This window comes from Malaclemys terrapin, chromosome 9, assembly GCF_027887155.1.
Source record: "Malaclemys terrapin pileata isolate rMalTer1 chromosome 9, rMalTer1.hap1, whole genome shotgun sequence".
Lineage (NCBI taxonomy): Eukaryota > Metazoa > Chordata > Testudines > Emydidae > Malaclemys > Malaclemys terrapin.
In genome coordinates, this window is record NC_071513.1 from 25,712,303 (window position 1) to 25,727,874 (window position 15,572).

At 43.0% G+C, this 15,572-nt stretch overlaps 1 protein-coding gene across 6 annotated transcripts in view; it reads left to right on the forward strand.

Moving 5' to 3' along the window:
- Positions 1-5,864: 5,864 nt before the first annotated feature.
- EDA (ectodysplasin A) overlaps positions 5,865-15,572 on the forward strand; it is a 191,469-nt gene continuing 181,761 nt past the window's right edge. For all 6 annotated transcript variants that reach the window (XM_054040681.1, XM_054040682.1, XM_054040683.1 and 3 more), the window contains exon 1: positions 5,865-6,269. In XM_054040681.1, the coding sequence (XP_053896656.1) occupies positions 5,973-6,269 (297 nt within the window). In that variant the 5' untranslated portion in view covers positions 5,865-5,972. The remainder of the gene's footprint in view (positions 6,270-15,572) is intronic.

Sequence of the window (15,572 nt, forward strand, 5' to 3'; positions counted from 1 at the left end):
AAGGTGAGCTGATGTGGAAGGGGTACTTCTCCAGGATACCCCAGTTGATGCCACTGATAACAAGATAAATAGACATTGTTAGATTCAAACCTTGCTGGAGTGAAAAAGATAAAAACACCCTAAAAAAGTTTCCATAAAGATATTAATAAAAGTCTGAAGTGGATCAGACTAGTTTCAGGACAGCTAGCTTTTAGTTCAGCCAGTCCCAGTACGGTGAGTATATTCTGGGCACTGGGTCTCCTCGATGCTAAAACAATAAAACTTTTGAAAATCTGTAGTGTTGGGAGTTATCTGCCATCTGTACCCGGCAACACTTGCAGAGAGAGTGCAGTAAATATTAAGAACATCAGAACGGCCATACCCAGATCTGTAAAGATATTTATGTGGTGGTCTGCTCATAGTTGCAAGACCTAAGGCCCAGCCTGTCACTTTGCTATCTATATTACAAAGTTCCAGATTTTTAAAGGTATTTAGGAGTTGCTGCGCTCAGCATTGCAACACCTAACTAATTTAGGAGCCTAAATCCAGGGCCGGCTCTAGGCACCAGTGTTCCAAGCATGTGCTTGGGGCGGCACTTTTCAAGGGGCGGCAGTCTGGCCTTTTTTTTTTTTTTTTTTTTTCTTGCTTGCTCCAAAAAACCAGGAGCCAGCCCTGCCTAAATCTCATTTTAAAAAGTGATTTAGACATAGGAGCCAAAATCCTATTGAAAGTTGATGGGATTTAGGTTCCTAAGTGCCTAAAGTACTTTTGAAAATGAGATTTAGACTCCTAAATTAGTTAGGTGTTGCAATGCTGCGTGCAACAATGCCTAAATAGCTTTAAATATCTGGGCCCTAACTCCTGAAGTCATGTAACTACGTCAGCTGTACTGGGAATCCCAAGCCAAAAAATGAGTGGCTTAAAAATTATGAGGGTTTTTTTTTTAATTATAACTTTTAGTTCTTTTTCTTTGCCTTTTGCAGTCATTACAGTACTTTGAGGGTTAAATTTTCAAGCTTTTCTCCACAACCATGAGGATTGGCAACTTTTCTTCTTTTCTTAAATGAAAGTGAGATTTTTCTAATGTGATCCCATGCCTCAGGAGCTGGAATTTAAGAGAAATCCAAATATCCAGAGAGCTGACAACCATTCAGTTTTTTTAAGTAAGTTTCTAATCCTTGTGATAATAAGTAACATTTAAAATGTTACCTAGTGTTGCAGATGCAGTGATGTCTGCTTGAGTCTGCAAAGTGGGGCTGCCAAGTGATTAAAAAAAATTAATCACAATTAATCACGCAATATAAAAAATTAATTGTGATTAATCGCATGATTAATTGCACTGTTAAACAATAATAGAATACCATTTGGATGTTTTCTACATTTTAAAAAATACTGATTTTAGTTACAACACAGAATACAAAGTGTACAGTGCTCACTTTATATTTATTTTGATTACAAATATTTGCACTGTAAAAACAAAAGAAACAGTATTTTTCAATTCACCTAACACAAGTACTGTAGTGAAATCTCCTTATCATGAAAGTTTAACTTACATATATAGAATTATGTACCAAAAATTTAATTCAAAAACAAAACAATGTAAAACTTTAGAGCCTGCAAGTCCACTCAGTCCTACTTCTTGTTCAGCCAATCACTAAGACAAACAAGCTTGTTTACATTTGCAGGAGATAATGCTGCCTGCTTCTTGTTTACAATGTCACCTGAAAGTGAGAATAGGCATTCGCATGGCACTGTTGTAGCCGACGTTGCAAGACATTTACGTGCCAAATGCACTAAAGATAGGGTTACCATATTGGTACACTGAAAAAGGAGGACATTCCATGGGGCCCCTAGCCCCGCCCCAACCCCGCCCCTTCCCCGCCCCCATTCCAACCCCTTCACCACCCAAAGTCCCTGTCCCAACTCTGCCCCCTCTCTGCCCTATTGGCCCCCTTCCCCAAATCCCAGCCCCGCCTCCTCCCCTGAGCTCGCCACATTCACCCGAGCTCGCCACATTCCCCCTCCCTCGCAGCCACCCAAAACAGCCACTTCCTCCCCAGGCTCCCCCCACTCTCCAGTCCCTGCACCCCTGGCTAGGCGCAGCAGCAGCCGGAGCCGGGGGGCGGGAAGTTGCTTCAGGCCCCGGGCCTGCCCCCGAGCTGGGCATCCCAGCCCCAGCGCGCTCCCACCTGCGAGGCTGCACCCCAGCCGCAGGCTCCCTCTCTGGCCGGGCTGGAGCAGATAAGTGCTGCGTGCGTGGCCTAGGCCATGCCCCCGGGCTGAGGGGAGCCTCCACCCCGCTCCCAGCTGGACTCAGCGAAACTGCGGCAGCTCAGGCCAGGTGGCTGCAGGAGGTGCTGCAACGTGGGCCCTTCCCTGGTGGGGGAGCTCAGGCTCCCGGGAGCAGCCACTGCTCACCGAGAAACTTCCCCCGGCACCGGCTCCGCGGGGGGGGGGGAGGGGGAAGAGGCAGCCCTGGCTGCACGGACCGCTGGTGTGGGGGCTTCTTGCATGGCCGGGACGGAGGGGGGAGACTGAGGCTTTGCCAGAGCCATGGGGAATGCTCCAAGGAGGGAGAAGCGGCCAGGGGTCCCCTGCAGCTGCCTGCAGAGACGCCACCGCGGGCGCAGGGTTGCAGCAGCACGGGGGGAGGGGATTTGCAATCCGCAGGCTGCAGCGAGCTGACACCCCAAGAGGAGAGAGGGCAGTGGGTAGGGTTATCATACCTCCGTATTTTCCGGACATTTATATATATTTAAAAAATCCTCCCGGACGGTGATTAACAACTAAAAAGCAGGACATGTCCAGGAAAATACAGATGTATGGTAACCCTACTAAAGATTCATATGTCCCTTCATGCTTCAGCCACCATTCCAAAGGACACGCATCCATGTTGATGACGGGTTCTGCTTGATAATGATCCAAAGCAGTGTGGGCTGACGCATGTTCATTTTCATCATCTGAATCAGATGCCACCTGCAGAAGGTTGATTTTCTTTTTTGGTGGTTTGGGTTCTGTAGTTTCTGCCTCAGAGTGTTGCTCTTTTAAGATTTTTGAAAGCATGCTCCATACCTTGTCCCTCTCAGATTCTGGAAAGCACTTTAGATTTTTAAACCTTGGTTTGAGAGCTGTAGCTATCTATAGAAATCTCACATTGGTACCTTCTTTGCGTTTTTGTCAAATCTGCAGTGAAAGTGTTCTTAAAATGAACAACATGTGCTGGGTCATCATCCGAGACTGCTATAACATGAAATATATGGCAGAATACAGGTAAATCAAAGCAGGAGACATAAAATTCTCCTCCAAGGAGTTCAGTCACTAAGTAATTAACACATTATTTTTTTAATGAGCATCATCAGCATGGAAGCATGTCCTCTGGAATGGTGGCCGAAGCACGAAAGGGCATACGAATGTTTAGCATATATGGCACATAAATACCTTGCAATGCCGGTTACAAAAGTGCTATGCGAATGCCTATTCTCACTTTCAGGTGACATTGTAAATAAGAAGCGGGCACCATTATCTCCTGTAAATGTAAACAAACTTGTTTCTCTTAGTGATTGGCTGAACAAGAAGTAGGACTGAGTGGACTTGTAGGCTCTAAAGTTTTACTTTGTTTTGTTTTTGAGTTCATTTATGTAACAAAAAAATTCTACATTTGTAAGTTGCACTTTCATGATAAAGAGATGGCACTACAGTACTTGTATGAGGTGAATTGAAAAATACTATTTCTTTTGTTTACCATTTTTACAGTGCAAATATTGTAATAAAAATAATATGTGAGCACTGTACACTTTGTATTCTGTGTTGCAACTGAAATCAACATATTTATTTTAAAATATAGGGAAACATCCAAAATATTTAATACATTTAAATTGGTATTATATTGTTTAACAGTGCGATTAACACTGCGATTAATCATGATTAATTTTTGGAAAGGGCTGCCATCACATGTATGCCTCCTCCCTCCGCAGGTGCCACCTCAGCCTGCTGCCAGCACCACTCCCTTTTGTATCCAGCAGCAACTCTGTGCTGTACTCCCTCGCCAGTTGCTGCTGGATACAAAAGGGAGTGGTGCTGGCAGCAGGCTGAGGTGGCACCTGCGGAGGGAGGAGGCATACATGTGATGGCAGCCCTTTCCCCCCCACCCCGGCACCCACCACTGGGGAGGCGAGGGGGCTTCCTGGACCTGAGAGGGGCCCAGCCCCTAGGAGCACGTGCAATGACAATGGTTCAGGGTGAAGGTGCTGCCCGGGGGGTGAGGGGGCGGAGAGGGCTGGGGGGACTGTGGTGACCAACTCTCTGGCCCCAGCCCTGGGGCAGCCTGCCTGCACCCCAAACTCCTCATCCCCAGCCCCTCCTTATCCCAGAGCTCACACCCCCAGCCAGAGCCCTCACCCCTGTGCACCCCATCTGCCCTAGCCCCGAGCCCCTTCCATATCCTAAACCCCTCATCCCCAGTCAGAGCCCTCATCCCCCCACACTCCAACCCTCTGCCCTAGCCCTGAGCCCCTCACCCCCAGCCAGAGCCCTCATCCCCCCCCCCATTATGCAATATAGGGAAACTGTTAAACGCTTACTGTTTCCAGTCCATTTTTACATTATTTTTAAAAATATATATTGGCTTACAAGGCCGGGGTGGGGGGACTTGGACCCGTTCTGGGCACCACCAAAAATTATACAAACCTGCCGCCCCTGTGCTTACCCATGCACATAGATATGTCTTGACTGCTGAGGGTAAGTACTGGCACCCTCTCTGCTAGGGTGACCAGACAGCAAATGTGAAAAATCGGGACGGGGGTGGGGGGTAATAGGAGCCTATATAAGAAAAAGACCCAAAAATCGGGACTGTCCCTATAAAATCAGGACATCTGGTCACCCTACTCTCTGCTGCTATCTCTGTCTCTCTCACCTGCTGCTGTCCCTGCAGGTCCCCTCTAGCCACTACTCCTGCAGGGTGGGCTCCGTGCTGCTAAATCATGCTATCTTTCGGCAGTGCTACCAATAACGTGATCTTTGTCTGCTCTTAAAAAAGAGCATATTTCAGCTTTGCTTTATATTTTTATTGCTTTGAGCAGTGTCAACAGGGAAATAGTATGCATCCTAAGCTTCAGATCATTTCTTCCTAAGACTTGCTTTTCTGGACAAGGTGATCTGCATCTTTACCTGACATTGACTGTGATGTAATTCCAAAAGGAAATAACATTTGGAGGGGCAACTACAGCTGTTGTCAGTATTCTTCCAGCCTATGTCTTTATATTACTCAACATATCTCACAGTGGGAAATTAAACGGAAAGTCTTTTGTGGCAAGTATATGTGCCTGGACTATAGGGAAAAACCTTTAGAGCAGTGTTGTGAGCCTCTGCTTGTTACTCCAGCCCCTTCATCATGCCTTAGATAGCATCCTAATTGAGAGCTCCCTTAGCACCAACATTCCATGTTTTGCCACCATTCGTTGTCTGATTTACTATTAGTAGTAAGATGTATATTCTCAGACAAAAATCTCCTGATGATTGAAAGAACGTATCAGTGATTGACTGTAAAAACTTACAATAATTTTTAATTGCCACCATGTCAGCAGGGGGCGCTAAGCAGGGAGTTAGGTCTCTGTTTTTGAGGGGGTAGTCCTGGGTTCTAGGCTGTACCCTGTGCTCCTAGGCAGATTCCTCTCCCCGGGATAATGAGGATGAGATAAAGGCAAACCTAAGCCGCCAGAGCCCAACCGCCAGGGAAGAGTTAAATAGAGGCCTGGCGAGGTAAGGCGGAGTCCCCTAGCTGCCCCGCCTCCAGGCCTTGTCTGGACAAGGAGCCAGGCGTGTCTGAGGCCGTGGCGGCTCCTCCCCTGCGGGCTCCTCCCCCTGACCGGGCGCTTCATGTGGCTGTTCTGGCCGCACAGCCTGGCTGCGGCTCCGGCTTGGGGTTCCTCGGGCGAGGATGGAGCAGTAGCCAATCCTCTTTTTCCTCGCAGGACTCGCCTGCGGTGGTACTGACCATGAGCTCCGAGCGTAGGGAGCAGGCGGCGCCCCGGTCTGACGGAGGGGGCTGCGCCTGTGGCCGCCGGGGCAGCGGCGGAGGTAGCTGGCGCCTCTTCCTGGGCTTCTTCGCGCTCTCGCTTGCGCTGCACCTCCTTACCCTGGGCTGCTACCTGGAGCTGCGTTCCGAGCTCCGCCGGGAGCGGGACCCCGATCCCACGCCTTCTCCCCGTCACGGGGGTACCGCGGTCGCCCCGGGCTCCTCTGGCTCGGCCCGCCTGCAGCGCTTCGCCGAACCCACGGACCGCCGCCAGCAGGTGAGTCACGGGCACTGGGGAACAATGGGGTGACTCTGGATCTTGGAGGTACTAGGAGTGTGAGCACGGGGGCGGCTTTGCGGGGTATGCGAGTGGACAGGGGAAGTACAGGGCAAGTGTCTGCACTCCTTAGATAGCCGGCGTTTTTGCAGCTGCTCTTCAGGGCTGATCGAGTCCGTCTTGGAAACAGGTGAGGGTGGCTGCATTGGGGAGAACGTCCTGCTGCTTGGCATGCTCTCTTCTCGATCACTGTGAAACAAATTCTCTGTCTTGAAGAATTTCTTCATCTCCCCAGCATGATGTTAATGTCACCCAATAAACTAACGCTGGGGCTTCTGTTTCACCTGCAAGAGTGAATTCCATCCAGTCCCTCGCCCGTGTTAGGGCTTTTTAACACAGGCTTGGTACAGCCTGTTTGGAAAGGTGAGTCTGGTCCTTCCCTCCTTCCTCGAAGCAACAGACTTAAGAACATGATGGCTTGTAACTGCAACTTTGGAATATCATGCATGCCTCTTCTGGCCAGGTGGGTGCATGCTTTCATCATATTCAGATAGAGGACTATAAAGATAGTTTGACCAAACATTTCAGGGGTAGAGAATGCATGGGTGAGAGAACTTGTTGCTGTCTCGGATTAGTAGGAAGGAAAACCCTTGTCACCAATTACAGAAATTCCAAAATTGTTTTATAATGCTATACACTCAACCTTTTTAGCCTTGTGAGGTTTTGTACTTCAGATATATGTTTAGATTGACCTTTTCTCCCCTCCTCCCCGCCCCCTTCATCATTTTCTTTGTTGTGAATCTTGGCGATTTAGTACAATACAAGCCTGAAGGGGTACTTCAAGTGACAATTGTCCTGATAAACATTAGAATCCTCCACGATGCTCTTGCAACAATTTTCTTATCTCTGGCTTCTTCCAGACCTTTTTAGCAGTTCAAGAAGCATTAACTTTATCACTCTCCCTTATGTTACTCAGTCTCATGAAAGTTGAATAGCTTTAAAAAAAAATAGTCTGATATCCTTCATAAGGGTCCTGATCACCTGTTTGATTTTTATACCCCAGGTACCTATACTTTCAAATACACGATGGAAATTTAGGGAATTTTTTTTTTCTGTTTTCATATCGTTATTGATGTTAATCAACGGGTCACTTTTATTCACGTAAATCTAACCGTTTTTTTTTAAATGAATTGAATGGTTTCATCTACAACTGCTATTGAACCCTCTACTAACTTCTGTGGCTTTAAATTACACTTTCTACGACAAAATGTGTTTTCTCCACTGTATTCTGAAAGGTTGGCACTAACAACTGGGGAAATTGACTATCCAGAGGGAAGGTGAAACTGTAGAACTGACAAGACACACAACGCTGTCAAACACACAGAGAAAACAAAGATTTTTACTTACCTTTTAAAATGCTGTAATCTTAGATGTTAATTGTAACAATAGTATTTATGTAATGATCAGACAGAATAAACATTCTTTAACTGATTGTTCTCAAATTTTAACTGCTTAATTTTAAGGTGGAGATTATAGTTATATAATTCTCTTGCCTCCTCTCATATCACTTTTCTTGGATCCCGTTTTGTGTGCTGCTCTTTCCTCTTCTGGTTTGGGGTGTCTATTACTTTTTTCCCCCCTATTGAGCCAAAAGTGGCATTTGGTTTTCAATAAGGATGGGGGAGGAGGGGCTGACTCTATGCTAATAGCTGCTGGCCTAACTGTCTGAAAGGTTGAGTGGGGACAATAAACTGGATTCTTCTCTTGTTTTCCCTCCACTTTCATTTTTCCTGCAATACCATTGGAGGAGGTGGAGTCTGAAGCCACTCTCCCTGTCCGGTACTGCCATAGACTGAGCGGAAATGGGGACTCAGGCTCCTGCTCATCACGTTCAGGTCCTCAACCCATATGTGGAGTCACTCTATAAACAATGGCTAGTCAGTAAGGTTGGGGAAAGCAGCCTGCTTTTGTTTAGAATAATTCTATCCGTCCAGTTACTTGTCTTTAGAAGTGTATATTCCTACGATTGGAGGTGGAATGGTGGTCCCTGCTGAGCATAAACTCCAGTGACACATTCTCCTTCCTGGGTGAAAAGCACAATTGTGTGTGAAGGGGTACTTGTAAAGAAAGCCATTGTGTAGCAAGCATAAAGCCCTGCCTCAGCCCATGTAGGAGTTATTACAGTTGCTTCCCTCCTCATTATAGAAATACATAGCCTTGAAAAATCCATGAATTTGGAATAAAAGTTTCCACTACTTGGCAGTTGACCATAAGCCATCGATCTCACTGTTCAAGTCTCAACAAGTCTGCAATTTTAATGTACTGTACATGAACCACAACTGATTGTGGGAAACAGACTCTGTTGTAGCTACAAACAGTAAAAATAAGCTACCTATTGAACTCAGATAAAAACTATCGAGTTCTAACAGTTTTTCGTTCTTTGTTAAGCCTTGTCAATGTAAAATTAATTGAAACTGACTATTTGATATATTAAATCTTTAGATTGCCTCGTACTGTATTCAGCTGTACAACATTACTCCTGCATGCTTGAAGTTCCTCAGGGGCCTTCATGCGAAATAAGATGACTCTTAAAAGCTATCCGACTGAACAAGTACCATGAAATAATAAAACAGTGATTCCACTTAACCAGATTAAGTAGTTAAACCATATGTGCTCTGTTGTATATGGATTTAGAGTAATTGATCAGTTTGGATACAGACTGAAGTCCAAATGTTGTCTGTGCAGTTGAATCACTCTAGGTAAGTTAATAGTCTAAATATGTTCATTCTTGTATAGGTGGGCAGTAGAACATTAAAATGCTTGATTGTGATGGAAATATTCTAAGTAATAATGAGAACATGCAAATGCCAATTTAAGGGACAGTATACTACACTTTTGTCCTTGAAGTGCTTACCTGTAGGTAACTGAACAGTATGTGCATATTCAGAACATGGTGCCTTTGACTATATGTGTAATTGATAATATTCAGGAATACTCTCACCTCCTTTTCACCTGTCTTTGTCTTTGCAAGGAGCTTGAAAAAGGATTACTTCAATCTTTGTGGGAAAATAGATAAATTTTAAGGCATGTAGTTTTATATTACATAAACTATTGTGGTTAGAGTGTGAGTAAGTCTGTAACTAAAAATCAACACCAACTGTGCTAAGTAATACAAAATACACAATAAACTTCTTCATTATGATTAAGGTTTCCAGTTGCTTTATAAAACATAATTTTTCAAATGGGGCTAATGTTATGTTGTAACCACAGTCCTATCTAGATATTATGAAATAATAATGCAAAATTATCAGAGGCACTGTAATATTTGTTAAAATTAAATACTATACACATCTCTGATATATCATTTGTTGCTTATATTCTTTTCTGTATGTCCAAATACCAATAGCAGCTGGCAGCATCCTGTGAATGCCATCAGAAGAAAATAAAATTGAGCAGGCTATTAAAAAAAAAAAAATTTCTTCTGTTTTAAAACTAACATTATTCCACAGCATTTACAATAATCATTAGATATCAATCTCTAAACTAGTTTTAAATATGCATGATTTTACTTACAACATTCATAATGCTAATAAATTAATACAAAGTGTGCCATGAATATACAAGTATTTATAATCTATCACACTTAAAAACAACCAAACGGAAATCTTATTTCAACACAAATCTAGAGTGATTACAACTTGTATTGATTATTGAAGTCATTCAATCTGCTGTAAATGTGGACAATTTTGATATTTTTTTAAAAATAGGTTTCCTGCATTTTTTGGGAAGGAATCTATCTGCAGCAATGGTCAGCATAGATATCTTCATTGGACAGAACAGGCTGTTGGCAGGAATCTTGTTTGGCTGAGCTCCAAAAAATGACCTCATGACAGGAGTGAGATTTGGCAGCTTAATAATTGTGCTTTCCTATCTCACAGGGTAGTCAAACATGTAACTGCATTTAATTTCAGATACAAGGACAGCTCTTTCATGGCAAAGGTTGAAGAATTGCAGTTCCTAACTTTGTCCCAGTAGGTCCTGTTGTTGCATCATCAGTTTAGCATCTAGGTCAGCAATTTGGTAATGCTACTTTATCTTTAACTCTTAGATTGCTGCCATTTTTGATGTTACATAGTGCACAGGTAGGTGTCCGAGCTAAAATAGTACAATACAAGCAGTCTGTTCAATTCAAATTGCTTGACTATAGAAATAGTTCAGTATCAATGCTGTATTTGAGTTTGACAGGCACTTATGACTAAGTGCATTTTCAAAGAATGGACAGCGGGTTGCATCACAGATGTAGGCTTAAGATGCACTAATTTATTCTTCAAATATATCCGAATTAATTTCTACAATATTTCATTGTAAAGAAGTCATTAATGTGGCATTTGAGCCCTGCAGCATGCACTCAAGGCTCAGTTACTTTGAGGGCTTATTTTGAGGAGTATCTTGAATTTTGCCTTTCTAGTTCCTGCATTTACTGACACACACTGTACAGTTCTAGAGTACAAATAGTTGCCTAATTTGGTTAAACATCACATCATAAGAAGGATCAGATTGACACTTGCATTACTGTCTGTGCATGTTTTGGATTACTATTTGACTGAATACAAATACAGTTCACTCCATTTATAAGAATCACCCACATATAGTGTTCAAAACCACTGGGACAAAATCATTCCTATACCTAAAATATTCCATTTGTAAGAATCAACCGCTTGTAAGAATCAAATCATCCAGGATGGATGAGAGTCTTATAAAAGGAGTGCACAGGGATTTTTACTTCTATAGAGTACAAAGAAGCCTGGGAAAGCTGGTATAACAGCAAAAGTCCTTTAATATAAAGAACCTCCAAGTTACTTTTGTGTACTTCTAATAGGATCTTGACTATAGTTGTGTGAAGTCAGGCTTATGTTTTATGAACCTCTGAATGGGAAGGGACTGAGACTAGTGTAGCCTGTTTCTCAAGGCAATGTTTCTTAGGTGTAATCTTCAATTAACCCCCTATTGAAAAGGAGAATCCCCTCTGTACTGCACTGTATAGACTGCTGTGACTTAATTCAGTTTGAAACCTTTGCGGTAGCTCCTTTCTGTAAGAAATTACCTCAAGATAAGTCAGTGGGTGAGAACTCCTGTTAAAGAACTGTATCTCCAGTAATTCTCCCCCCTTAAAAACTCTAAATTCTGTTTGAATCAGTCTGTTCCTTTGCCTATAATCTGAGCAATGATTCTGAATAATTCTCTGCTGACATCTAGCAGGTGATGGATTTTGAAGCCTTGCTTTTAACGAATGTTAGGTGAGACTATTGCCCCCTTGCGACTGCCATGGAAGAAACAAAAAACATCCTATTTCTTGGAGTTAAATCAACTATCTATCAATTGTGACTAAGGATATGATTCTGTCATGGGGGTCATGGATTCCGTGATATATTTTTTTTTTTTTTTCCCAGGACCTCTGGGACTTCATCTGCAGCAGGGTGGGAGCAGCTGTCTGCCCCGGGGCTGCCAGAGCAGCAGCCACTGGAAGAGCTGACCAGTGGCCAACTCTGGGACTGCTGGAGCAGTGGCTGGAAGTGGGGGCTGCCGAAGCAGCTGGCCAGGGCTGGGTCAGCTCCTCGGGGGCTAGAGCAGCAGCAGTCAACTTCTGCTACAGGAGCAGTTGTGGGGCCGGAGCAGCTGCAAGACCTGGCAGCGCTCCGTTTGTCCCTCCCAGGGTATTTATAGTAAAAGTCAAGGACAGATCACTGGCTTCCGTGAATATTTGTTTATTGCTCACCACCTGTCCCTGACTTTTACTAAAAATACCTGTGACAGAACCATAACCTTAATTATGACACATCAGACCTTTTCCTGAGGCATTATGGCTTACTTAATGAGACTTCCTAATATGTAATTTAGTTGCTATTAGAGCTTCATATAGAAAAAACCTGCAAAAGCAACAATTTGGTCACCAGTATCTACCATTATCAACATAGAGGATATCTTACTCAGATGTAGCCTTCGGATTAAAGGCCCTCTTGTTTGCCTTTGATGTATAAATGTACTGCACTAAGTTTAAAAAAAAAAAAATGGAGGGGGTAGAGATGGAACATTGGCTGGGTGTCAAGTTGGTATAAATGCTAAACAGAGGTATTCTCTCACGTCAGTATCTGCAAATCTCTAAGGTAACTCGTGTTTTTTGTTTTGTTTTGTTCTGTTCTGTTTTCTCACTGGTTGCATCCAAGCAGTTGTTCTTCCGGTTGTAGATAGATTTATATGAAATCAAAACTACAGATGGCACAAGCTCTCCTCTTTTTACCATTGATGGGCATTATCATAGCAATTATTGGCTGATATATTAATACATCATTACTTTTTGCAACAGACCCTGAGTATCATTCAAGTTTTCAGCAATGCATTCTAACACTTTGTCTGTTTTCTTGGTAAGGCAATGTAGGTGTAGGAGTGAGACTTCTGGGTAAGAATAAGATTTGGCATATCTACTGCAGAATGTTACTTAGTAACATTGCAACAACTAAGTTGCCTGGACTAAATACAACAGGAATAACTAGCTGTACTTGGAAAGGATTCTTCCACAGGAAGGAACCTTGCTCTGTTCCTTATATCACTTTATGGCAATAATGTTATAATAAAGGATGAGAATTCCTGATCAAATAATCTTGGGGATGGAATGATTATGGTAGACTGGCTTTTCTGCAGGGAAAAGGACAGTTGGTTATACAGTGTGGAAAGACTTGATATTGCTGTCCTCCTACATAAAACTCGGCACTAATACAAATACCTGTCTTCTAAAATCTATCTTTAAATTCTGTAGTGGACAGCAATTTTTATTCAGATGTCTGAAACAATATTTTTAATTTACTCCTTTCAAGGAGTTTATCCCATTCCTATCTTCAACACGTTTCACTAGTATTGTAATATTTTCAGAGATCATCTGCACATCTCTGTGTAAAATAGCTATATTCAGATATCTACATTTTAAGTATTTCATTACAATTTTGGTTTAACTACAACTTATATAATTGTATTTGCCTGCATCTAGAACTCTTCTTCAAGATGTGTTGCCCATATATGTTCTCTACTGTTTGAGGTGTGCATAGTACACTCAAGCTGGAGACTTCTGATCATCAGTAATTGTTCGAGTGGCACATGCACCCTGAGTATCCTTGTGCTTCTGAGGGCATATAGGGTGGGGATACCCCAGCGGCATCCCTCAGTTCCTTCTCACTACTTGGGGCTACAAGTTGGAGCTCACTTCTAGGACACTTTGCAGCCTTCTATTCTGTAAATAGCTATAAATTGTTAGTGGTAGGTTAGGTTTAGTATAGGAATTTTGTAGTTTCCTGTTGGGGAAACTGCATACTTTGTATTTTCCTTCCCAGGAGGTTTTTTGTACCAATTCAGTCAGCGTGACTGACCATAAACTCCTGAGATTCAAAAGCTACCCATTTTGTGAGGCAGTGATGCTGTTAAATGATGGCTACACAAGATGTTTGACCTACCTTGATGAAGGGCTTATTTCAAATACATGCTCCATTTAGAGAGCATTTACCAGGACGACTTGGTGAGCATGGGAATCTCACCTTAGGATGTTCCTCTTTGAAAAATCGATGCATCCTTTCTCTGACCTATGAATCTGACCTATGACCCAAGATTCCTTGCAGCAGAAACTAAGGATGAGAGAAGTGTTTCTGTATGTCTGTCTTCAGAGATTGTGGAAGATGCTACTGTGGCCTGGTCAATGCGTAAAACTTAGTTCAATATAACTATGGCATTCACGGATGTGAAAAATCCACTGTAGCTTTTTTGATGGATGGGTGTATTGATTAACCAATGCAGTCTAAGACATTGATCTGTAAAGGTTCACTCTCCTGAGGGCTACAGCATCAGGAATCTTATTAGTATTAAGAGACTCTAGGAGCACATGAGAAACAAGTCCAGTTTATTACAAGTTCCTTTATTAACAAATTCTAAACTAAAACTAAAATACAATAACCAAGAGAGAGAGAATGCAAAGTGTTTAGCCCTATGACTGACATCACTCATCGCCTGCTGGTGGACCCTGGAGTGGTTATCATCCTGGTATCTCCCTGTATGTTTCTTCCTCCCAGCACACAGGCTGGGCAACACCTTTTATCTTGGTTACACTTATGCCTGCTAAGATTTAGACATACGCATAAGGGTGTCAACCCTTTTTTCCTGGTTTTCACTTCCACGACCCATAAACTTTGAGATTCTCCACTTTTCATGGGTTATCCTCTTAGTTCTCCTATTTTTGTTAGCATCTACATAGGCTAGTCTGCGTGGTAACCTGCAGCTACTGCAGAATTTCTCATGATGTTACAGTTGGGTGTCTTGTGGTCTAGATGGTTACATTGTGGCATATTTCCCCAAACATTACCCACAGGCTTGTTTTTTACTGTAGTCTTGTATCTTAACTGGTACAAGCTTATTCCTGGGTCACCTACTTACATCAACCCTCCTTAGGCCTAAAGCCTAGTATGGCTAAACTGAAATCTTACAGGCGTCAGCCTGCAGGCTTTGCATTACAGCTTTACTTCGCTTGTATAACTAATACTCTCATAGCTCATAAATGCTTGTCAACCTTGTACTCCTATGATCCTATCCTATTTAAACCTAGCCATCACACATTAATTATACTTAACCACACCAATAAATCCTCTATTAAATTAAACAAATGGCTACATCACCATAACTACACCAGGCTTAGGTCAGTATAGACTCTGCTAGGTTGAGGAAAGAATGCTTCTGTAAACCTAGCTACTGTCATTCGGTAAAACCTCTTCCATTGCTGTAAGCTCTGTCTACACTACAGGGTTATGCCAGCATAGCTATGCCACTGTGGTGGCCGTAGTGTACACGTGACCTGAATCTTCTGGCTTGAGGGATCCCTCTGGAGACAGAAGTAGTGGGAAGCATCAAGTCTACAAGAAGTGATACAGATCCCTTTCTCTAAACATGTCATCAAAGCCCCCAAACCTCCAGATCATCTGACATATATGGCAGCTCAAAGCTTTTTTAAAAAAGTTCCCTTAGCACCCATCCCACTACTGGACTGGAGCTAATCTGGCCTTAGACTTGCCTCCGATCTTCTCCATAACTGTATTAATGATGCTGGATGACTTGGTACAGAGATTGCATGACCAGGCACTGGTATCACAGTGGTCGCACAAGGTAGCCAATGTCTAGTGCTCCTATGGCTCCAATGAGATTTTGCTAGAATCAGCATCTCATGGCACCAATCCTATGCCTGCTTTCAATTACAGTACCAATGTCATCATT